This window comes from Heterodontus francisci, chromosome 18, assembly GCF_036365525.1.
Source record: "Heterodontus francisci isolate sHetFra1 chromosome 18, sHetFra1.hap1, whole genome shotgun sequence".
Taxonomy (NCBI): Eukaryota; Metazoa; Chordata; class Chondrichthyes; order Heterodontiformes; family Heterodontidae; genus Heterodontus; species Heterodontus francisci.
This window is the reverse complement of record NC_090388.1, coordinates 50,064,965-50,089,692: the sequence shown is the minus strand read 5'-3', so window position 1 is coordinate 50,089,692 and position 24,728 is coordinate 50,064,965. Positions and strand designations below refer to the sequence as shown.

The window sequence follows — 24,728 nt, the reverse complement described above, 5'->3', positions numbered from 1 at the left end:
ATATTCCTACCACATCCCCACCTTCCCTATATTCCCCTACCACCTACCTATACTAGGGGCAATTTAAAATGGCCAATTTACCTATCAACCTGCAAGTCTTTGGCATGTGGGAGGAAACCGGAGCACCCAGAGGAAACCCACGCAGACACTGGGAGAACTTGCAAACTCTATAAGGCAGTAGCGAGAATTGAACCTGGGTCGCTGGAGCTGTGAGGCTGCGGTGCTAACCACTGCACCGCCCATTAAAAATTTAAATGCAGGTCGGTGGCAGGGGAATTGTGGGGATGTGGTAGGAATATGGGATTAATGTAGGGTTAGTATAAATGGGTGGTTGATGGTCGGCACAGACTCGGTGGGCTGAAGGGCCTGTTTCAGTGCTGTATCTCTAAATAAAATAAATAAATAAGATAAAACTGGGAAGACCTTACGGTTTCCTAATGATTGAGCTTTCTTTGCAGATCAAACAACAGTTCAATACACTCGGTAATAAGAAGGTGGTTCTTACTGGCACTGGCAGCTGCCACATTCCCAAACTGACAGGCAGCAAGTGTTCACTGGGGGCGGAACGGCAGCAGCGTTGAGTGTCAATGAACAAAGCGCCCGCTGATCCGAGTGAGCTCCCGGCTGACACTCCGCTCTGGAACCCGGGGCCGTTGTTAACAGTTTTTTTTTTACCTTGCAGCTAATGTGAATGGGCCGGGCTGGGCCGGGACAGGCAACGCCCCGCTGTGGGTACACGGTTCCTGCTCGCACTCACTCACCTGCATATTAGCGGGCTCCGCACAGCGGATCTGATCCAGGCCCAGCGCGTTTCCCGACCCGGGCTCGCTTTCTCTCTCCGCCGGACCCTGGATAGGGTGAGGTTCGCGATTCTATCGCCGCCTGTCCCAGGCCGGACTCAAGCCCGGGGGTGATGTGGATTACAGTCTGAGCTCTGGGGAGGAGTTTGCTGCCTCCCTGCCCGAGCTCCGGCCCCGGGGAGGGGGAGTTTACTCTCTCCCTGTCCGAGCTCCGGCCCCGGGGAGGGGGGGTTTACTCTCTCCCTGTCCGAGCTCCGGCCCCGGGAGGGGGTTTACTCTCTCCCTGTCCTGCCTCGGGCTGCAGCTCCAGGGGGGTGGGTATAGTCACCTTGTCCGAGCTCTAACCCCGGAAGCTCTCCCTCCCCCTGTGGCTTTTTTTGTTACAGTTTGTAGCAGCTGAATTTCTTTTTGAATTTCCAGCGTTCTGTCACCATGGACCAATCGAATAGTGCGGTGTAGGTCAGGTGGTATGTAAGTGACCAATGAGCGAGCTCCAAACGCTAGGTTGGTGGAGCCGTTAGAAGGGGCGCGGACCAATAGGAAGAGACGAAGGATGAAAGTATTGGTGATCTGCGCCGGGCAGCCAATGGGAGCAGCGGAGTGGGGCTGGTGGGCGTGGCGTAACGGAGTCGAGTCAGAGAGCGGGAGAGATTGAATTTGGGATACGGCCATTGAGGTTCCGCAAGAGTTCAGCTCAGAGCAGCAGGTATGGAGAATAAGAAAAAGAAAGGGTAATTCGAGGAAGTACAGTCTGAGAGAGGGCAGGGTTTTTGTTACATGGTTGAACCAGGGAATGGTGTATAGCAGCACTGCCCAGCACCCAGTAACTCATACCCAAGGAGCACGACTTCCTAAATTAGTGTAACTGAGGCCCGAGAGTTTGAGTTTGAGTTTGGGATTGGGACAGAGGCACAACGAATACCGAACAGCAACGACAGTGGGCAGTCACAGCCTCGCTTACTGCATAGGCCAACGCTCTACTACTGAGGCAGGGAAGAGGGCAGGTTGGTTACAGGGGGGAGCTTTTTTAAAACATAAAATTTACAACAGAGAAACAGGCCATTTGGTTAAACTGGTCTATACTGGTGTTTATACTCCATTCTCTCGTTCTACTTTATCTAATCCTATCAGCAAATCCTATTCCTCCCTCCCTCATGTACTTATCTTATGTCCCCTTAAATGCATCAATGCTATTTGTCTCCAGAAGAGACATGTGCCATATAAACCTGCCTAACATTGTAATTTTAACTAGAATGCATTCTAGAGATTATGCATAGTTTGTAGTCTATTATAATGTAAATATTAATAAGAAGTGCCTGACTTCTCCTAGAATAGTATAGTATAACTGGAAAGAGGGTAACTAAGTTAGGAGCAGCACAACATTGCGCTTTATGATGTAGTATAGCCCAGGTAAAAACAAAAGAATATGAAACTGTACATGGAAAACTGTTGCCCAGCCTCCAACAATTCGGTACAGTACATTCAGGGAAGTAGAGTTACACCATTTAGCAGAAATAGCCCAGTAAAGCTTAGCTTGTTGATTCACTTGAGATTGTGGGGTCTCCTGAAAGATTTAAGTGGCCTGTAAGCTGTGAGGCAGCATATCCTTAAAGTTCATTTATTGTATTGGAACAGTGTGAAATTTAGAGGTTTGGGCATTTAGAGGTCTTTTATCATTTCTCATTTTGATGCAGCAAAATGCTTAGAATATCAAACAGGAAAGATACCAATGCTGCCCTCCAGCAGGATACAGCAGAGACGTTGAGAAGTCAGCTACTAATTTAAAGGACAGGTAAATAATTTTTTTCTTATTTCAGTAAGAAGCTGACACTATTCAGACACAAATAAAGTTTATGTAATTGTTCCCTGAAACATTCCTTTGATGGTGGTGTCAATTGTCTTGCTTAAACTAATTTAGAATTTGTGTTTAACATCAAGTCTCTGACAACACTGGGGAAGTGGGACGTACTTAAAACATAAGAGCAGGAGTAGGCCATTCGGCCCTTCACACGTGCTCTGCCATTTGGTATGATCATGACTGATCTGATTGTGGTCTCAACTCCACTTTCCTGTCTGCCCCCCCATAACCCTCAACTCCATTGCATATCAAAAATCTATCTAACTCAGCCTTGAATAAATTCAATGACCCAGACTCCACTGCTTTCTGGGGAAGTGAATTCCACTGATTAATGACCCTCAAAAAAGAAAAAAAAATTCTTCTCATCTCTGTCTTAAAAGGGAGACCTCTTATTTTTGAACTGTCCCCTAGTTTTAGTCTCTCCCACAAGAGGAAACACTTTTCCGGTATCCACCCTATCAAGTCCCCTCAGGAACTTCTATGTTTCAATAAGATCACCTCTGTTCTCTAAACTCCAATTTTATTTTATTTATTTAGAGATACAGCACTGAAACAGGCCCTTCAGCCCACGGAGTCTGTGCCGACCAACAGCCACCCATTCATACTAACCCTACAGTAATCTCATATTCCCTACCACCTACCTACACTAGGGGCAATTTACAACGGCCAATTTATCTATCACCTGCAAGTCTTTGGCTGTGGGAGGAAACCGGAGCACCCGGAGAACTTGCAAACTCCACACAGGCAGTACCCAGAATTGAACCCGAGTCCCGGTCCAACCTGTTCAACTTTTCTTCATAAGCTATGTCCTTATCCCAGGAATGAGTCGAGTGAGCCTTTTCTGAACTGTCTCTAACTCAATTATATCTTTTTTCAAATAAGGAGACCAAAACTGTACACAGCACTCCAGATGTGGTCATGCCAAGGCCCTGTAAAGCTGCAGTAAAACTTCCTTACTTTTAGATTCTATTCCCTGGCAATAAATGCCAGCATTCCATTTGCCTTCCTAATCACTTGCTGCACCTGCATACTAACTTTTTGTGATTCATTTACCACAGCACCCAGATCCCTCTGCACCACCGAGTTCTGCAATCTCTCTCCGTTTAAATGGTATACTGCTTTTCTATTCCTGGCAAAGTGGACAAGTTCACATTTTACCACATTATACTCCATCTGTCAAATTTTTGCCCACCCACTTTACCTGTCTATATCCCTTTGTAGACGCTTTACCTCCTCTTGACAACTTGCTTTCCTACCTATCTTGGTGTCATTGACATATTTAGCTACCATACATTTGGTCCCTTCATCCTAGTCATTGATATAGATTGTAAATAATTCAGGCCCCAGCACCAGTCCCTGTGGCACTCCACTAGTTACAGCTTTCCAAACCGAAAGATCCATTTACTCCTACTCTCTGCTTCCTGCTAGCTCACCAGTCCTTTATACATGCTAATATGTTACCCCCTACACCCTGTGCTCTTATCTTGTGTAGTAACCTTTAATGTGGCACCTTATTAAATGCCTTTTGGAAATCCAAGTACACCATATCTACAGGTTCCCCTTTATAGAAACATAGAAAAATAGGAGCAGGAGTAGGCCATTCGGCCCTTTGAGCCTGCTCCGCCATTCAATACGCTCATGGCTGGTCATCCAAACTCAGTAACCTGTCCCTACTTTCTCCTGTACCCCTTGATCCCATTGGCCCTAAGAACTAAGAACTATATCTGACTCTTGAATATATTTAATGATTTGGCCTCAACTGCTTTCCGTGGTACAGAATTTCACAGGTTCACCACTCTCTGGGTGAAGAAATCTCTCCTCATCTCAGTCCTAAATAGCTTACCACTTATCCTTAGACTGTGACCCCTGGTCCTGGACTCACCCGCCATCGGGAACATCCTTCCTGCGTCAAGCCTGTCTAGTCCTGTTAGAATTTTATAGGTTTCAATGAGATCCCTTCTCATTCTGCTAAACTCTAGTGAATATAGGCCTAGTCGACCCAATCTTTCCTCACACGCCAATCCTGCCATCCCAGGAATCAGCCTAGTAAATCTTCTCTGCACTCCCTCCATGGCAAGAACATCCTTCCTCAGATAAGGAGACCAAAACTGCAAACGATACTCCAGATGTGGTCTCACCAAGGCCTTGTATAATTGCAGCAAGACATCCTTGCTCCTGTACTCGAATCCTTTCGCTATGAAGGCTAACATACCATTTGCTTTCTTCACTGCCTGCTGCATCTGCATGCTTACTTTCAGTGACTGGTGCACAAGGACACCCAGGTCTCGCTGCACCTCTCCCTTTCCCAATATATTGCCGTTCAGATAATCTGCCTTTCTGTTTTTGCCCCCAAAGTGGATAACCTCACATTTATCCACATTATACTGCATGTGCCATGTACTTGCCCACTCACTCAACCTGTCCAAATCACACTGGAGCTTCTCTGCATCCACCTCACAGCTCCCACTCCCACCCAGCTTTGTGTCCTCTGCAAACTTGGATATATTACATTTAATTCCCTTATCTACATCATTGCTAAATATTGTGAATCGCTGGGGTTTTAGCACTGATCCCTGCGGTACTCCACTAGTCGCTGCCTGCCACTCGGAAAAAGACCAGTTTATTCCTACTGTTTGTTTCCTGTCTGCCAACCAGTTCTCTATCCACGTTAGTACCTTACCCCCAATCCCATGTGCTTTAATTTTGCATGCTAATCTCTTATGTAGGACCTTATCGAAAGCCTTCTGAAAGTCCAAATACACCACATCCACTCATTCTCCCTTATCAATTCTCCTAGTTACATCCTCAAAAAATTCCAGTAGATTTGTCCAGCATGATTTCCCTTTCGTAAATCCACGTTGACTTTATCCGATCCTGTCATTATTTTCCAAGTGCTCTGCTATTACATATTTTATAATGGACTCTAGCATTCTCCCCACTACTGATGTCAGTATCCACCTTGCTTGTTACTTCCTCAAAGAACTCTAATAAATTAAACACTATTTCCCTTTCACAAAACCATGTTGACTCTGCCTGATTGCATTGATTTTTTTTAAGCATCCTGCTCTAACCTCAATAATGGATTCTAGCAATTTCCCTATGACCGATGTTGGGCTAACTGGCTTATGGTTTGTTGCTTTCTGTCGCCCTCCTTTCTTGCAGATGTTACATTTGTTATTTTCCAAACTGATTGGACCGTTCCAGAATCTAAGGAATTTTGGAAGATTATAACCAATGCCTCTACTATCTCTGCAGCCATTTCTTTTACGACCTAATCATGGGCAGTTCACAGGAAATGCATTTGCCAGAGCAGAAGGACACGCACCCTATTACGACTTCATTCATCATCTCAGTATCTCGTTAACTCCGTGTGCTACATTCCTTCAGTCGCTTATCTCTAGCTGCCTCAGAACATCCTGTGTTTTCAGTTTACGTAAGCAGTTAGTCTCTGAAAGGTCTTTTGTCTGGCACACATGGTTTGAAGCTTGACATTACATCCGGTATTCCTCTAACTTGACATTACTTTATAGTATGTCCTACTTCTACATTTTACCCTAATAAACTAAGACATTTTATAAGGCACACTTAATTTCCTACAACTCCCCACCTTAAGAGGAGGTATCTTTATCGACCACTCATTGATTATTTTTAATTCAAGCGGCAAATTCTAAACCAGGATGCAGGATATTGGGACATGGTTTGGAGCCATGGATGTTGCCCTGTATTATACATTGTTTCCCGCCCTAGGTGTTCTCCCAACCGTTCTGTTTTCTCCCTATGGTTGATTGTTTAACTGCATCGTTTTTGCCAGGTGTTTTTGTGAGGTGGTAGTCCTCTCTATGATGATCATACACTAAGGGATAGTGGAAGTATGGGATGTCCAAAGCTCATGACAGCTTTGAGGGCTTCAGCCTGCATGGAGAAATTGACCCTCACTTTGTATTGACACAGGGAGAAGGATGTAACCTATTATAGTCATCTGATTGGGCTTGAAACAAAAGATGGGTTCTATAATAGGACACTCCTTCCCTCCATATCTCATTGGGCATTGGTGGTAGCGCAATACATCCCCATCTGAATATAGACATATTTGGCACTGTGTTCACCCCACCTTTGGATTCCCATATTGCAAACTGGCAGTTCCTGGTCCAGTTTGAACCCACACACAGGTCGCCCCAGGTTCTTAACATCACAGTGGCATGAGTAAACTCCTCCACTTTCTGAGCAGCACTCTCTTTGGGCTGACCCAGGTTAGACAGTGTTTGATCAAAACCGGTGAAGGGGTTTCATACGAGGTGAGGACATCTTGGTCCATTGTCTCAATTGGCTCTACTCTAAATACCTCTCATTCATCCTCTATCTGTGGGCAAGGCAACCATAACACTACTGGGACTATGGTTTTTATTCTCATGGTCCTTATCTCCTTTCACTAAATAGGACAGTCCATGCTGCCTGGCCTCTTTGGTGTGGTTATGGTCTGTGAACTGACCCTTGATCATAGTGTCATTCACAAAGAAGGAATTCGATTATTCCCAATATTAAGGGCAGTCAGTATCTGATCTAACATTTAGCTTTCATAAATCGAGCGCATAATCGTCTTGGATATGTTCCTTTCATTCTCTTTATCCTCAGTTATCGCATTGATGTGATTTTGGATTTGAGAATGTCTTCATCTTATCCCTAACTGTCAGTAGGTTCTGAGATAATTTGTTAATTATATCTTTGCCCTCTTCATCCGCCCCTGCTAAAATCCCCTGTGACGGAAAACCCACATGCCAAATGGAAAGATATTAATTTTGTCGTATGAAACTTCGCTTGAGACATCATTACAAAAAACTTTTAAAAAGCACAACAGAACATCTAAAGATGGCCACGCATCATTTGCATATGAGAAGCCAAAGGCTGACCGGAGACCTGGGTAATTACCCAGTCTAGCCAGAACAATGGGGTACTCCCTGATTCAATTATCTAAAATGGTTTTTGTCAATCGTGGTCAAAAGCCATCGACACCCTTTGACTTTGAAAGAGCCACCCCCCCCCACCCCCACCCCGCACCAAGTATGTCTGAAGAACTTTGAATTCCAAAAAACCTTCCAGAAACTTCTGTTTTCAAACAGAGGTGGTCACATAACATACCTGCCTATGTAACTGAGTTTGTGAATTGTGCCTCAGAAGAAAGAAAGACAGTAACTGAACTTCAAGGAAGAACATCTCTCTCTCCTGTCTCCCTCTCCAGCAAAGTCCCAGGGGTGCCTTGACTGCAGCTAAACCTCAAATCTACAGCCCCTCACAGGCAACAACCAAGAGGATGGATAAAGCCTCCGTTCGGCCTTCTGGAACCAGAGAAGCTAGCCTGAATTGTGTGTCACCTGGCGAGGACTTCAAGACTTTAACTTCAACTAAGGACATAAACTTAGTATTTGAATTCCATTTATTGTGGACTTTACTTCACCTCAATTCTCTTTCCCCTCTGTATCTATTTGTGTTTGTGTGCCTCTGGTATGAATGTGAGCATGGATGCGTCATGTATTTTAGTAATTTTAACCGCTTTCGAGTGATATGGTTAATAAACTTGCATCTTTCTTGTTTAAACTCAAGAAAACCTGTCTGGTTCATTTACAATTATAATTAGAGGAACAGTGAGCAAGTGCTCACTGAGGTGGTAAGCTAAATCACTATGTTAAAAGAATAAACCCTGTTGCGGTCAAACCAGAGAGGGGGCGAAAGGGGAGCCTGAGACCCCTTCCTCACCTGGTCGTAACACCCCTTTAATTGTCTCCTCATGGCCTCATTGTGTTCCCACATATCTTCAATATCTATTCTATTCTAGGCTGTTGTCCCTGGAGTGGCCTTGATACCTACCCACTGCCAAAGCCCCCTCTCCCTCCTTCCTCTCCCTGTTGTTCCCTTAGAATTCACCTCCATTAACACCTTTTCCACCGTCCTAGCTCCCCATTTTTCCTGTGCTTGATTCTGTGTCAAGAAATCTCTGACTACCTTTCTTATCGTAAGACGCTTTATATCCCTCTGGGCACAATCCATGGTGTAGAGGAATATTCCTGAAATGTAATACAATAGGCACTATCTCATGTCTCACCTCTTTATATAGTTGTGTGTAGGTGCTAGTCACTACCAATCCATTTGCTGGCCTTTGTCTAGTTGCTGACACTCTGGTTTTTATTGTCCTTCACCTTGACCCTGTTCTCTGTCGTATTGGTTATCCAACTACCCAATCTTCCATGAGCACATTGTACGAATCCTTGATGTTTCTTACCCATTTTTGACCAATTTAGGGTGTCCTGGTGTTGTCCTAGATACAGCAAGCAATTCGGAAGTCAAATGGCATGTTGGCCTTTATTGCAAGGGGATTGGAGTACAGGAATGATATCTTAATACAATTTTACAGGGTTTTGGTGAGACCACATCTGGAATACTGTGTGCAGTTTTGGTCTCCACATTTAAGAAAGGATATACCTGCATTGGAGGCAGTACAGCGAAGATTCACTAAATTGGTTCCTGAGATGAGGGGATTGTTCTACAATGCGAGGCTCAGTAAATTGGGCCTATACTCTCTGGAGTTTAGAAGAATGAGAGGCGATCTCATTGAAACATACAAAATTCTGAAGGGGCTAGATAGGGTAGAAACTGAGATTGTTTCTGCTGGTCAGGAAACCTAGAACGCGAGGGCACAGTCTCAGGATAAGGGAACGATCATTCAGGACTGAGATGAGAAATTACTACACAAAGGGTTATGAATCTTTGGAATTCTCTACCCCAGAGGTTTGTGGACGCTCCATCGTTGAATACGTAATACGTTTAAGGCTGGAATAGACAGCTATTTGGTCTCCCTAGGAATTGAGAGATATGGCGAGCGGGTGGGGAAGTGGAGTTGAAGCCTAAGATAAGTCATGATAGTACTGAGTGGCGGAGCAGGCTCGATGGGCAAGATGGTCTACTCCTGCTCCTGTTTCTTGTGTTGTATTTCATGTCCCTTAGGGTAGCTAGGACAAATTCGTCTAACCTTCTTGGGTCTGCCCAGATTTTGTCCCAAGGTAATCCTACCCCCAGTTGGATCTCTGGCATCACCCTCATGCCATCCTTGGCACATTGGCATTTGACCATTAGTCCCTCTCCCTCTAGTAACATTAGTGGGAACCCTGTCCCCTTTCGCTGTGCTACAGTGTTCAAAGTAAGCAATTATTTTGCATCCATCTTGCAGGTTCACATTCTCTTGATTCCTTTGGTCATAATGTGTAGTTACACATTGCAGAGTTGAATCTTTTACCGAAGTAGTCCACATGAGTAATAGTCTAACAGCCATCTAGCAGAGAGTTGATTTTATTGTATATCTAGATTGTCTGGCTATTCCAGTCCTTCCCGTAACAGATCAGTGAAGTATTGATTTCTTTCACAGTTTTCAGCTGATTAATGTGATACCACTTTGTTTACTTTGCGAACTGAATCAAATAGACTGTGGGACTCGAGTGGCCCACAATTGGGTATGGCCCCTTCCATTTGGATTCAAAGGCATGATCCTTTTTGCCATAATTCAGAACCATAACAGTCTCCCCCACTTGATACTCAAATGGTCGTACCTTTCTGTCAAAGAATTTCTTGATCTGCTTCTTTGACTTCCGCAGCCTTTGTGCCTAAAAAAACTGATTCAGCTAATTAGTATACTCTAACATCTGTTCCAACCACTTGGAGCTACATGGCTGCTGTAGCAGAGGGCTCATGCATGGCAATGTTGGGTGTCCCAGGGTTCTTATTACTGTCCCAGCCACAGCCTAATGTGGTGATACTCCCATTGTTTTGTGTGGGGTTGAGTGGATCACCATTAGAGACATTGGCAGCATACTTGCCCATTGAGTGGGATGATCAGAAAATAGTTTCTTCATCTTTTTCAGGTTCCTATTGGCCCTCTCCACTTCTGAAGACTGGGGGTGATGGGAGATGTGTAACTTGTGTTTTATCCCCATTATTTCTTGCAGATGGGTAAAAATATTTCCAGTAAAATGTGAACCCTGGTACTCCCCACCTGCAGATCATCTCCCTCAATAAAATTTTGGCATCAGTGATTGCAGTATTAGAACAGCAGGGGAAGGCCTCAATCCATATAGTAAATGGTCCATCATGACGAGGGCTTGGGAAGATGCTATTGAATTTTGGGCTTGGGACCAACAAAGTCAATTTGAACATGTGTCCAGGGTCACTCTGAAGGAGACCCCAGTTTGTTTTGGGGGAGAGATTATGTAGCAGATAAACTCAACACTCTGAAATCCTTCATGTTAGGCCGCTGTGCAACTTTGGCGAGCTTTTGAAAAGTTACATCAGCCAAATAATAGTCACCCACTGGGTGAGAATGGAAAAGGAATAACTGTTCCTCCCTCACCGCTGGCGGAACACACACCACTGGAAAGGCATCTGTTGAGATTAGATTAGATTAGAGATACAGCACTGAAACACCGAGTCTGTGCCGACCATCAACCACCCATTTATACTAATCCTACACTAATCCCATATTCCTACCAAACATCCCCACCTGTCCCTATATTTCCCTACCACCTACCTATACTAGTGACAATTTATAATGGCCAATTTACCTATCAACCTGCAAGTCTTTTGGCTTGTGGGAGGAAACCGGAGCACCCGGAGAAAACCCATGCAGACACAGGGAGAACTTGCAAACTCCACACAGGCAGTACCCAGAATCGAACCCGGGTCCCTGGAGCTGTGAGGCTGCAGTGCTAACCACTGTGCCACTGTGCCGCCCTGACTTTTGGAACATTAATAGTTGGATGTCAGGGTTGGAGGTAGGGGCCAGCATCCAAGGCTCATGATGTGGGCTGTGGCAGGGGCCTGCCCTGTTCATGCCATGAGATCGCCATAGCATAAGCGGATACTGCTGTTGCAATGTTACCAGATCAGTAGAATGAATGGGAGTACATTTGGCAAAAGAAGCTTGGTACTCATCTCGAGTCACAGGGGTCACCTAATTTGGCAGCAAAAGAGGCAGTCCTATCCGCCTCAGTGTTACCTGCACTATGGACATCTCCCTCCTTATGGGCTGGAATCTTACCAATGAAAAAAAGTTGACTACACTCCTTTAGGAATGTCAAGAACAGCCTGAATAATGGTCTGTGGCTGAGGGGTTTGCTGTCCACGGTGCAGTATGCATTCTTATGGTACAGGGGAAGGGACAGCATGGTGTTGATGGTATAGGCATGAACAGACAAGATGTTCGCAGTCTGGTTTGGAGATTTCTATTATGGCAGTTAGAGCACGGCAACATCTGCATACTGTGATAAATGGCAGCTACATTTGTATTGAATTACTTGTTCCAGAAAGACAATTACAAAGCTGGTGTGGGGTGAACTGTGCACATGATACGAGGATATAGTCCGGAGCGTTGGCGATATGTTCCTTCTGATCCGGATGTGATTCGAAGTTTACTTATAGGGGTCTCTGTCATAGAATAAAAGTTGAAGCAAGAGTGTGGTCTGCTGCCTTTTTATCAAATCCTTGACCAGGTCACTCAGATCCAGGGGGATGTCAGCACGTGGCAGGCAGGCTCAGGTTCATGAACCACGCTGCCTCAGCCTTCAGGATGTCTGTCCCACTGACGAATGACTGGGTTATGCTGGATTGATCCTCTGCCCCCTTTGCCTCTTCCTCAGTCAGGTCTTCCCTCCCATCCCCCAGAGGGTGAGGCCGGCAGAGGGATCTGTCTTGCCCTCCTGAGGGGTGGACGACCCCCGCTGACAGCATGTGGTGGTGGTCCGAGGGCAGGATCTGCGAGGGGCACTGATCCATCTTCCACAGAGGGACGTCCCTTCTCTGGGCTCTTCCCCACTTCTGACGTGTGGGCCTCTTCCTTTTCTCGGGAGTAATGGGGAGTGAGGGAGATGTCCATGTCTGAGGCCTCTGGCTCCGCACCCACACGGTCACAGTCGTGCTCAATCACTTGCGGCATGGGGACACTCGGGGGCTCGCCTCGAGGTGCTTGGTTTTACATCATGCCTTCCTTCTGCGCGGCCACTCTTCCCCGCCCCTGCTGGTGGCTGCAGTGACACTGACTGCATGCATGCATGAGGGTTCAGATGTGGGAATGGGAGCAGAGGGAAGGGCGGCGGTGGCAGCCCGGGAAAGTGGGGGGCGGTAAGGTGAAACACAGTTTTTATGTGCTGCACCTCCTTACATTAATGGCACCGCACACCATCTGCTGTCCAGAAGGTGCAGTAGGCGGCTCCCAGGTGCTGGATGGGGAATGCACCGTCCGTGTCCTCCTCCCGTACATCTGTGCAAAGACTTGGTGCAGACATGCCAGAGGCTGGTCTCTGAAACCATGCAGGATTAATGCTATCCCCAAGCTCACTTCCCCCAGTTGGTGAAGGTGGGGAAGGAGACGCTCACCTGGGATAAAGGGCGGGGTGTTTGAGGTGACTCATTGCTTTGAGGTGGCCTTACGGAGGTCCATTGGCAGGATGGTCCCGCACACCATGAGACTGCTCTCTAAGGTCAGGTGCACCAATGCTCAATCTTCAGAAGGACTACTGCTGGCCCTTATTTTCGGGGTGCCTACGACAGCTGAAGGGCTCAGCCATGGCTTTGATTCATGTCTTGATCGTCACATTGGGATGAGTGTAGCTCTTCCTCCCATGCTTTTTAGTAATTAATGTAAATGGTGATGGGGCTGCAGGAGCAGCAGAGGCGGACCCTCCTGCATAAGTCCTCGCAGACCCCACCACTGGCAAAGATGGTGTCGCTATTGAAGCTTTGCCAGCTACACCCCAAAAGTGTCAGGCCTGATGTTTCTGATGACGGCCTTCGTCTGCACAAAAGGGCACCCCTCCTTTAGATTGGGATGAGAGTGTGGCTTCCTCCCTTCTGACACAACTGTCTGCTGTAAATTGGGGAGACCAAAAGCAGACTGGGTGACTTTTTTGTGTAACACCTCCATTCAGTCTGTAAGCCTGACCCCAAGCTACTGGTGGCCTGCCATTGTAATTGTCCTTCTTGCTGTCGCGCTGACCTCTCTGAAACACTGCAGTTGGTTGAGGGCAATGAAGCGCAACACAAGCTGTAAGCACCTTATCTTTTGATAGACACTTTACAGCCTTCTGGAGTAGACGTTGAGTTCAGGAATTTCAGATCGTAATCTCTGTGCCCATTTTGTTTCCTTTTTCTTTCCATATTTCGGTCTTACTCTTGTTTTTCACTTGTTTTTGTTTTTGGATGGCAGCTGTTCATTCTGCCATTCAGACCTCTAGACACATCTTTTGTATCTTTACTCATCATATTCCACTCCTCTTGGCTCTGCAGCACTCGTTCTTTTGTCATTTAGTGTTTCCCTTAATCCACCCTATCTCAGACCTTCCCTTTTGTTCTTTTTCCACCCACCCCCATTTCACCTCCTTAAAATCTTACATTTCTAACTTTTCCCAGTTCCGATGAAAGGTTATTGACCTGAAATGTTAACTTTCTCCACAGCTAAAAAGACTGACACATAGAAAATAACACACCAGATCTGCACAGTATTTCCAGCATTTTCCATTTATAGGGGTACAAATGAATCCCCAGTTAATGCCTGCCACCTGCATACAATTAAATAATTAATATACAGTTAACAAAAGCACCTAGAGTGTATACAAAAAAATGAACCACCGTAGTACTACAACTCTGCCAATGGTGGGAGGGATATTATTGGATGGAATACCATGGACTAAAATTTTTTTTTACATTGTTGGCTTCTAACAAAAGTGAAATACATCAACCTTGATACTGTTTTTGGATACAAATTGGCAGGTAGGAGTTACATAAAAATAAATGCAAAATACTGCAGATGCTGGAAATCTGAAATAAAAACCAAGTGCTGGAAACGCTCAGCAGGTCTGGCAGCATCTGTGGAGAGAGAGGCAGAGTTAATGTTTCAGGTCAGTGACCTTTCATCAGAACCAAATGAAAAGGTCACAGACCTGAAACTTTAACTCTGCTTCTCTCTCCACAGATGCTGCCTGACCTGCTGAGTATTTCCAGCACTTTGTTTTTATTTTAGGTAGGAGTTGCAGTTCTTTTATTGCCTTTAAAGGTTTCATGAAGTGCACCTTCTGGAAAAGAACACATTTTTCTATTTTTGTTCTTTTTGAAGGTGGCCAACTCCAACTCTGTTCAATGGTGTTTGTGTGTTGACATCTGCTAATTCAGCCAAGATTGAGGATCAAAACTTGGGGCCCTTTTGTATGTTCTAGTGCATTTCCCCACTAAACTATCAGAGGTAACACAGTTTATTTTCTTAATGAAATTTTAAAATATTCTATTCTGATGAATTCCAAGGCCAAGATGTCGGGTGTTTGATGCCCCGCAAGAAGAAGCCCAGCCAATCCAAGAAGCCACCTCTGCTATTTCTGGAGAGTCCACAAAAGGGAGAGAAGTGCATGCAAGTGGTGCCTCTACCAGCTGCAGTAAATCCACGCCAGGTAGCCTGTGTGCCCGTTGACCAGAAGTCTTCGTTCACTTGGGTGTGTTATTTTCTATACGTGTCAATCTTTTTAGCTTAGGAATACATTACCATCCTCCATTACAATACTGTATGATCCCATATCCAACTTTAAATACCTTGACACTGTAGACTTGAATTATCAGATTGTGAAAGAGCGTTGTAATTGACACAGGCCGATAGCACTCAGTTTGTGTGTCTGTGCTGAGATTCACATTCAGACATTCACTGAAGAAATTTGCTGCCCCCATACCTCTTATTTCGTGGAAAATGCTGTAAATTGAGTAATTTTCCTTTCAAAAATAGTTCCAAAGTTATAAAGTAGGTGTGTATTGCACATGGACAAAATGTAACTAAAATGCTACATTTTTCCTCCTAAAATATATGTTCCACAAGTATTTATATTTGAAGATGTGGAGTGTGTTTCAATGCAGCAACATTTTGAGGAGTTCATCAATCATCTAAGGTTTATTCTCCTGAATGAAGATGTGACTAAGTAGTTCATTGTCCTCTGTTAATCGATAGTCATGTAAAATAGTGCCTTTGTTGTGAGGGAGGGAAGGTAGAAACTGTATACTTTGTGCAGTCAAACATCTATTATGTTTGTTCTGTCGGCCATGATCAATAGCACTCTCTGAGTCAGAACGTTGCGGTTCAAGTCCCACTCCAGGACCTGAGTGCAAAAATCAAGGCTGACACTCCAGTGGGTGTGCTGCCATTTGGATAAGATGTTAAATTGTTTGACCCCTCAGGTGGATGTCAAAGATCCCACGGCAGTATTTTGGGGAAGAGCAGGGGAGTTATCCCCAGTGTCCTGACCAATATTCCTCAAACAGCATCATAAAGACAGATTATCACATTGCTGTTTGTGGGAGCTGGCTGTACACAAATTGGCTGCCGTGTTTGACATTACAACAGTGACTTCAAAAGAGCTTTGAGATGTCTGCAGGTCATGAAAGGCACTATATAAACGCAAGTCTTTTTTTCTTATCCCCTCCCCAGGTGTTGCCACAGTTTGAGTTTTCAGACACAATAGTTCGAGGACCAAGACGAGAACACAAATGTAATAACAAGTCTGACAGTACAGCACAACACCGTAGGAACTGCATAAAGAAGCAGAGTGCTGTACCAAAAGCAGGCACTCTGAGAAAATCGCACGTTAACTTTGTTCCCTTGACCTTTCTGGGCAGTGATGAGTTGCCTGTTCAGAAGGAGAACCACAAAATTCATCTTGGCGCCTGTCAGAAAGTTGGAACCCATGGACAAGCTAGACTGCCAACAAATAAAACTTCATTCATGGGAAGCACCTACCAAAGATGTAGAGATGACAGTTCCTTTGGAAGAGTTCAGAATTCAGACGTATTGGGTCCGAAGCTCAAATGTAGGGCAAGGTCTGTGGCAAAGGGCATCTTGGTTGGTAAAATGAGCAGTGCCAAAAATACAGGATGGAATATACCTCACAGTTCTGTGAAATGCTCCAGTTTCAGTCCTTCGTTGTACTATATCAAACGCCAATCTGGTGCAGACTCTGGCGATAAGATCTCCCTTTCTGATCAATCTGATCACTTTTCTCAATCATCCGATGAGGTGTTCACCCTACCACAAGTTAGCACTCCCACAATTGATGGCTTACTTCCAATTGGCAGCTTGAGGAAAAATATTGGTAGGTTAAGGGACAGACAACCAGACAGACATGATATTCCTTTCCATGGTAAACGGCAGGACTGCTTGGACATATGCTCTGGCCTAAACTATGACTTTTCGGAAGAATCCCTGTCTGCGGAGGTTTTGGTGCAGGATACTCCAGAGCATGAATATGGACTCAAAGCCACCTGGCGAAGACGGCCACACATCATGCAGTACCTGAAAGACCATGGAAAACTAACCAGTAGTGAAGTGCTTGTGGACACATAAGGGGGACACTTGCATATTTGCAAAGCTTTTCCATTATAATGCAAATAGTAACACATTCATTTTAAATATGTTGCCATTGGTATTAATGATTAGAAAACCCAGGCCAGTTTATCTGGGTGTTGGGCTGGTTGAGGCTATATGCTTTAACTTGTGGCTGTCAATGTTGCTCTGCAGCTTACCCAGACCTGGAGAACTGTGACGCTCCTTGGGCTCAAAGTATAACATTTCAATCCTCAACATTGGCATCTCTCATGTCAATGCACCATGGGTCCTGATTCCACTTAAATGCCTTGACGTAGTGTAGACTTAAATATGACTAATTGTGAAAAAGCTTTGTAATTGGCTCATGCCCACTGCACTGGTGTTGCATATCTTGATACATATGTTTCAAATGTTCAAGTTGATGTACATTTAAAACATTTTTGCTTTTATTCTAGATTTTTAGAATAAGTAATTTCTGTCTGCAAGCTGTAAGAGTCCTATCTCAAGGAATTGGTCAATTTCAAACCCGTTCCTAGTGAGTTTAGGTCATTGCACAAAACTACCTGTAAGAAGGCAATTTGAATCAGGTCAGTGAGTGACTGTGCGAAATGGAAATATAACTAGTGTAGTTTGGGGGTTTTCTGCTAAAATCAGCATTACCCTCTACATGAATATGTACCTTTCCTAAATGCTAACATCCCTCAGCTCAATGTGCAGTAAAATAGAATAAAACTACCAAATAAGTCCAGGCAGAACAGAGGTTTAAGTACAATTTCAACATTGTGAATTTCTCTCTCTCTCTTTTTAAGGTCACATGCACATAGATTTGTCCCCCTGGAGATTTTGTAGTTTGAGTGCTGCTGCCTTACTGGTGAATGAATGCCAAAGCAGATCTTTAGGATCTGCAACTTTAGAAGCATACAGATTAATGGGAATATGGATTTAAATTTTACATGGCCCACTAGGGCAAAAGCTTGATCACCCTGCAACAAATGATTAGAAAATTCCTCATAGCAAAAGATTTTCTCCATTCCACCAATCCTTATTGAGGAGAATGAGCTGCTGACTAGTTTGGATAGGATTGGTGTTGGAAACTCTTCCTTTTTTTGTGCAATTAAAAAAAAACTCGTACTTGTCAATTTTCTTCTCTTGACTCTTATCTCCTTCCTGTGGTACAGTTTCATGTGGTAAAGTGAGCCAATTGCTTTCAGCATCTCGGCTTAAATGGTTTTGTTCAAATATGAGCCTCGAGGATGACTGTCAGCAGCTAATTAATGGAGAAATATCAACCAATGCTGAGTCTGTAGCCTTGTGATGTCTACAATACAGACAACTTGCATTTATATAGAGCCTTTAATGTAGTAAAACATCCCAAGATGCTTCCAGAAGTGTTATCAGATGAACTTTTACACTGAGCTAACTTTCCATTAGGAAAGGTGATCAAAAGCTTGGTTAAAGCGGTAGGTATTAGGGATCGGCTTGGAGAGAAAGGCTGGGAGATTTAGGGAGGAAATTGTGATCTAGGCAGCTGAAAGTAGTGGCGTGAAGGAAATCGGGGACATGCAAAAGGCCAGAAGTAGAGCATAGGGATCTCTGAGGGTTGTATGGCAGGAGGAGGTTAGAGATAGGTAGGGGCAAGACCATGGAGGGATTTGAACATCAGGATGAGAATTTTAAAATTGAGACAAAGCCGAACGAGAGCCAATGTAGGTCAGCAAGCACAGTTGGTGGGTGAGCGGGACTTGGTGTTAGGATATGACCAGAATTTCTGGGTGAACTGAAGTTTATGGAGGGTGGTAGGTGGGAGGCTGACCAGGATCGTGATCAGGACTAGAAACCCAATTTTTCACCTCCCTAACTCATACAGAGGCCAATGGCAGCAACTTATACCATAGCTTGGTCAATGAAGCATTGAATCTAGATCTATCTTGTTTGTATGGCTCAGCCACTTACTTGATTAATGCACTGAGCCATTTGGGGAGGCGTGACCCCATTTTTATAGAAATGCATTAATAAACTGGATCTGTAACTTATTCAAAAGTCACTAACATCAGGCCATGTTGACAGAATACTGAAATAACCTGTCATATAGCATTCTTAAAGTGCAGGCAGAGAGATGAGTGAGACCAGACTTGAGTGTCATGTGCTTCATAATAGCTCCCACTATGGGAAGTTGACTGCTTCCACCTGGTACCTCAGCACAGCCTAAATTAATGCAACCTTCCACACCAGAGCTACTGATATGTCTTCCTTTTTCCTCAACTGAGGATTCTCCCACCCACCCCCCTCATCGGGTGCCCCTCACCCTGTCTGCCCCATTTCTCACATTTCTGCTCTCGCCCCTTCCCCTCCCTCTCAGAATTATGATAGGATTCCCCTTGTCCTTACCTTCCACCCACCAGTCTCTCTGAAATCTTCTCTAACACAAACAGCACCAATCCCTTCAACTTTTTCCTCATGTGTAGTTCCTCATAACCAGGCAGCATCCTAATGAATCTTCACTGTGCCATCCATTACAGACAGGTGGTAAGTGGTGTGGGTGGCTTCTACTTTTCACCTCCCAGATAGTGTTTTGTTAAAAATGGCATGTGAGTCCATGAGTGTTTTTAGGGTCAAATAAACAGACAAACTGCAGGTTTTCTTGTAGGTTTTTGAAAAAATATTTTGAAACAGTTCCCGAAATGGTCGCAACCTCACCCACGCATGCATTCACACCTACATGCATATACAAGGAAAGAAAAGGGTAGAATGCAATTAAAGTCCAAATTATTGTACAAGAGTCCATTGCTTAAAGAACCTTCAGAGTTTCTTTCGGGAGGAAATTTTATATCTCTGTTGTAGTCCTGAATGTTCCTTGCCTTGGAATTGCTGAAATATTGTAGTCTTCTGTGGTTAAAACTCAGCCCAAAGTTGGCGGTGTGAATCTGATTTACTTTCACAGACAAACTCTGTCATCTTGCAATTTCTCTAGTGATTCAAGTTGTTATTCAGCATAGTTCTTCTGCTTAGCTGGACTGTATCTCACAGCCTCTGGCTGGAACTGGCTTTTATGCTCTTTGGTTGATCTCTCCTTTCTCTCCAGAGGGCTACCTTTTAGGGTAAAAATTCATCGCATTTGAGTCTCTATTGGGTGACAAAGGACTCTCTCCCCTGTTGTGGCCACATAATGGTCCAGGATATGGAAACCATTGCTATCTATTGGTGTCTGGATGGGGACCACTTTGTTACAATGGTGCTACTTCAAACCTATTCATCTTGGTTTGGGCTGTGGGGTCAGTCTGTGTAGAATCTTTTGTTAGTTCATTCCTGTAGATAGGAGTCGTCAATATGTAATAGGCTCCTTTTCAATTTCAATGGGTTCTCCCCAGAGCTAATTGACCAGGTTAATGAGTTTCATCCTCAACAGACAGATGTGTTTTTTGACAGTACAGGAGGGGTCACCTGACCTCTACCCCATATTCTATGTGGTACAACTGCGTCCATTTTCTTGTGGTTCAGTTCAACAGTTGACCTTTATTCCATAATTAGTCAGTCGTACAGCATAGAAACAGGCCCTTCGGCCCACCGCGTCCGTGCCGACCATAATGCCTATCTATACTAATCCCATCTGCCTGCATTAATTCCATATCCCTCTATGCCTTGCTCATTCAAGTACCTGTCCAGATGCCTCTTAAATGTCACTACTGTTCCTGCCTCCACCACCACTACAGGCAGCTCATTCCAGATACCCACTATTCTTTGTGTGAAAAATTTACCCCTTTGATCCCCTTTAACCTCCCTCTCACCTTAAATCTATGCTCTCTAGTTTTAGTCACCCCTACCATAGGAAAGAGACTCTGGCTATCTACCCCTCTCATAATTTTATATACCTCTATCATGTCCCCTCAGCCTCCTCTGCTCCAGGGAAAACAGACCCAGCCTATCCAATCTCTCTTTATAACTCAAGCCCTCCAAATCAGGTCTCATCCTTGTGAATCTTTTCTGCACCCTCTCTAGCTTAATCACATCTTTCCTGTAGTGTGGCGACCAGAACTGCACACTGTACTCCAAATGCGGCCTAACCAACGTTTTTTAAAATTTTATTTTAGAGATACAGCACTGAAACAGGCCCTTCGGCCCACTGAGTCTGTGCCAACCAACAACCACCCATTTTTATACTAACCCTACAGTAATCCCATATTCCCTACCACCTACCTACACTAGGGGCAATTTACAACAGCCAATTTACCTATCACCTGCAAGTCTTTGGCTGTGGGAGGAAACTGGAGCACCCGGCGAAAACCCACGCGGTCACAGGGAGAACTTGCAAACTCCGCACAGGCAGTACCCAGAATGGAACCCGAGTCCCTGGAGCTGTGAGGCTGCAGTGCAAACCACTGCGCCACTGTACCGCCCCGACAAAAGAACAAAGAAAATTACAGCACAGGAACAGGCCCTTTGGCCCTCCAAGCCTGCGCTGATCCAGATCCTCTACCCTGAAACATGACATCCCAGCTCTTGTACTCAATGCCTCAGCCGATGAAGGCAAGCATGCCATATGCAGCCTTCACCCTGTCTACCTGTGTTACCACTTTCAGGGAACTATGTACTTGCACCCCGAGGTGTCTCAACAACACTCCCCAGGGCCCTGCCATTCACTGTATATGTCCTGCCCTGGTTTAACTTCCCAAAATGCATCATTTCACGCTTGTCTGCATTAAATTCCATTTGCCACTTCCTTGCCCACTTTCCCAGTTGATCTATATCCTGTTGTAACCTTAGACAACCTTCTTCACTGTCCACTATACCACCAATTTTGGTGTCCTCTGCAAACTTACTAATCATGCCCCTTACATTTACATCTCAGTCATTAATATATATGACAAACAACAGAGGGCCCAGCACCGATTCCTGCGGCACACCACTGGTCACCAGCCTCCAATGTGAAAAACAACCCTCCACTACCACCCTCTGCCTCCTATCACCAAGCCAAATTTGTATCCAATTTGTTAGCTCACGCTGGATCCCATGTGTTCTAACCTTCCGGACCAGCCTACCATGCGGGACCTTGTCAAAGGCCTTGCTAAAGTCCATGTAGACAACATCCATTGCCCTGCCCTTGTCAATCCTCTTGGTCACCTCCTCGAAAAACTCAATCAAACTCGTGAGACATGATTTCCCACGCACAAAGCCATGCTGACTATCCCTAATTAGACCATGCCTTTCCAGATGGATATAAATCCTGTCTCTCAGAATCCCTTCCAATAACTTTCCCACCACTGATGTAAGGCTCACCAGCCTGTAGTTAGTTCCCTGGCTTATCCCTGCTGCCCTTCTTAAATAAAGGCACAACATTAGCTATCCTCCAGTCTTCCGGTACATCACCCATGTTCCTCCAATACATTGTTTATTTCATCACTGCTCCTTCCAAGCATGATACATTTCTATTGCCACAACTTTTCTATTGTATGCACCCTAAAACTGCAACCGGTATTCTAAGATTTTATATAGATTCACCATTACATTTCAATTTTTATATTCTATATCTATTGACATAAAACCCTTAATGGACAGCTTTGTTTTCATCCACATTCTATGGAAAAATAACTTTTCATATTTCAACCCAGTGATTGGGTTTCTCATCCTAGTTGCTTATTTGTCACTGACATTAGTCAGCCTCCATCTGAGTACTGTGTTCAGTTTTAGCCACATCACCTTAGGTAAGGTATATTGTCTTTGGAGGGGGTACAGTGTAGATTCACCAGAATCATATCAGGGCTGAATTTGTGAGGACAGGTTGTGGTTTGTAGTCTGAAGTTTAGAAGTCTAAAACAATGGGGTATTATCTTAATGAGCTAGGCCATCGAGGAGTGAAATCGAGAAGCATTTTTTTTAGTGTATGTTGTTAATAACATTTACCAAATAGGCTGACCCGACTGCAAGTAATCCTGGGAGCAGTCAAACAACCTGTGCATTGCTCCATGGTCGTTCAAAGGTTCTACCAGACAGGGTCTCACTTGCAGCAGTGCAGTCCAAAAGTTTGCCTACACCCTGTGGGGAGCCGTCATACGTGATAGGGATGCTCCTGAGCACATTTACTGCACAAACCTCACCGAGTGGCTGGGATGATTAGATTAGATTAGATTAGAGATACAGCACTGAAACAGGCCCTTCGGCCCACCGAGTCTGTGCCGAACATCAACCACCCATTTTATACTAATCCTACACTAATCCCATATTCCCAAACATCCCCACCTGTCCCTATATTTCCCTACCACCTACCTATACTAGTGACAATTTATAATGGCCAATTTACCTATCAACCTGCAAGTCTTTTGGCTTGTGGGAGGAAACCGGAGCACCCGGAGAAAACCCACGCAGACACAGGGAGAACTTGCAAACTCCACACAGGCAGTACCCGGAATCGAACCCGGGTCCCTGGACTCCAGGACTTTGGGTGTGGGGATTGGGGGAAGGGCCTTGCGTTACGTTACTCACGAGATTGCTTCAAAACTGGACTTCCATTAGAAAAGCCATAGCTGAATGGAATGACGTATAGAGGTGGGAGAGAGACGGAGGACCAATGGGAATGGTGTTTGTTGGCGGGTGCGTTGCTAGGGCCGGGGCTCCTGGAGTGAGTGGAAGTTCAGCGACGGAGTCAGGAGCTGGAGACAGGAGGTGCTGCCAGCACCATAGCAACGGCGCCGAAAGATGTCCTATTACAGCGTCAGGTAGAGAAAGAACGGCGGGGAAGATGGGGTAGGGTAGGGGAGGCGGGGGCGTGGAGGAGGGTATGGGGTTGGGGAGGTGGAGTGGAGGGAGGACTAGGGGTAGGGTGTTGACAGCGGATTACCTGGTGCTCTCGCCAAGTGGGAGGTGCAGCGAGTGAGCGCCGTATTGTAGCCGCATACTGGCCTGGTGCTGCATAAGTTTCTTCAGATGCCTGTACTCCCCGCGCAGTAGCGGCATTTTGGGCAAAATCTGTCATTTATCTCCAGATATGTGAATTTTCCAGTGTCAATATTCAAGGCTGTTTGTCAAAATTACACATCAGGAGGCACGGTGCTTTTTAGTACAAAATCCTCTTTTGAATAGTTCTGAGTTCCTTTTCTACTTTTGATGTATTTAAATATTAGTGCATAGTGCCGTGTAACGAGCAATGAAGACTGAAGATGGGACCTTTTCCTCTTTCTTTTCACTTTATCTTTCTGTGTTGCTTTACTATATAAAGTTCCTTTGTACAAGACTTAGCAGTACCAGGTTTATTGTAAGCAACCGTGTAACGTGGTCTCTTGCTGCTTTGCTCACTTTACAAAAAAAAGTCTTGTTAATAAATCCATTTGCAGTTTACCTTACACAAATATATTGTATCTTGATCAGTTTTGAAAATATGAAAGTAAATCAGTTTTGTACTGTGAAACTTTTACAACTAGTACATTCTTCAAATGATTTGTGGGTGGATGTCCGGTACAATTCACAGTACAAAGCTATCAGTTAATTTCGGGTGTCTGGCTTGGTGAGCGAATGGCCCCTCATCTTGCAAATTCTTTCCACCTGTTCAAAAACTTTTTCAAAATTGATTTCTTTGAGTGTGTACCTTTGGACACATTCCCTAACTGCGCTGTCCCTGCTATGAATGTAAATTGTTGAATGGGATATTAAACCATCTGTTCCCCCATTGAATGCTGATATAGTTAAT

General features: G+C 44.7%; 3 protein-coding genes across 10 annotated transcripts in view; 2 read left to right on the top strand and 1 right to left on the bottom strand.

Moving 5' to 3' along the window:
• foxm1 (forkhead box M1) overlaps positions 1 to 1,192 on the bottom strand; it is a 33,252-nt gene extending 32,060 nt beyond the window's left edge. For both annotated transcript variants that reach the window (XM_068050691.1, XM_068050692.1), the window contains exon 1: positions 762 to 1,192. The gene's annotated coding sequence lies outside the window, so the exon portion shown is untranslated. The remainder of the gene's footprint in view (positions 1 to 761) is intronic.
• rhno1 (RAD9-HUS1-RAD1 interacting nuclear orphan 1) lies at positions 604 to 19,953 on the top strand. 3 transcript variants are annotated; one of them, XM_068050703.1, is made up of 5 exons: positions 1,426 to 1,506; positions 2,495 to 2,592; positions 7,895 to 8,074; positions 14,992 to 15,176; positions 16,157 to 19,953. In XM_068050703.1, exons 4-5 carry the CDS (start codon positions 15,012 to 15,014, stop codon positions 17,066 to 17,068), a joined length of 1,077 nt encoding a protein of 358 aa, XP_067906804.1. In that variant the 5' UTR covers positions 1,426 to 1,506; positions 2,495 to 2,592; positions 7,895 to 8,074; positions 14,992 to 15,011; the 3' UTR covers positions 17,069 to 19,953. The 3 variants fall into 3 exon arrangements, with proteins under 3 accessions (XP_067906805.1, XP_067906804.1, XP_067906803.1); XM_068050704.1 differs by lacking the exons at positions 1,426 to 1,506; positions 7,895 to 8,074 and adding an exon at positions 604 to 857; XM_068050702.1 differs by lacking the exon at positions 7,895 to 8,074.
• A 3,545-nt stretch (positions 19,954 to 23,498) lies between these two features.
• LOC137379619 (tubby-related protein 3-like) overlaps positions 23,499 to 24,728 on the top strand; it is a 115,418-nt gene continuing 114,188 nt past the window's right edge. For 2 of the 5 annotated variants that reach the window (XM_068050698.1, XM_068050696.1), the window contains exon 1: positions 23,500 to 23,760. Coding sequence is in view for 4 of the 5 variants with exons in the window: in XM_068050696.1 (XP_067906797.1) it covers positions 23,741 to 23,760 (20 nt within the window). In the remaining variant the exon portion in view is untranslated. Of the gene's footprint in view, positions 23,761 to 24,728 lie in introns of all 5 variants that reach the window. The other 3 variants (XM_068050701.1, XM_068050700.1, XM_068050697.1) reach the window with 2 other exon arrangements.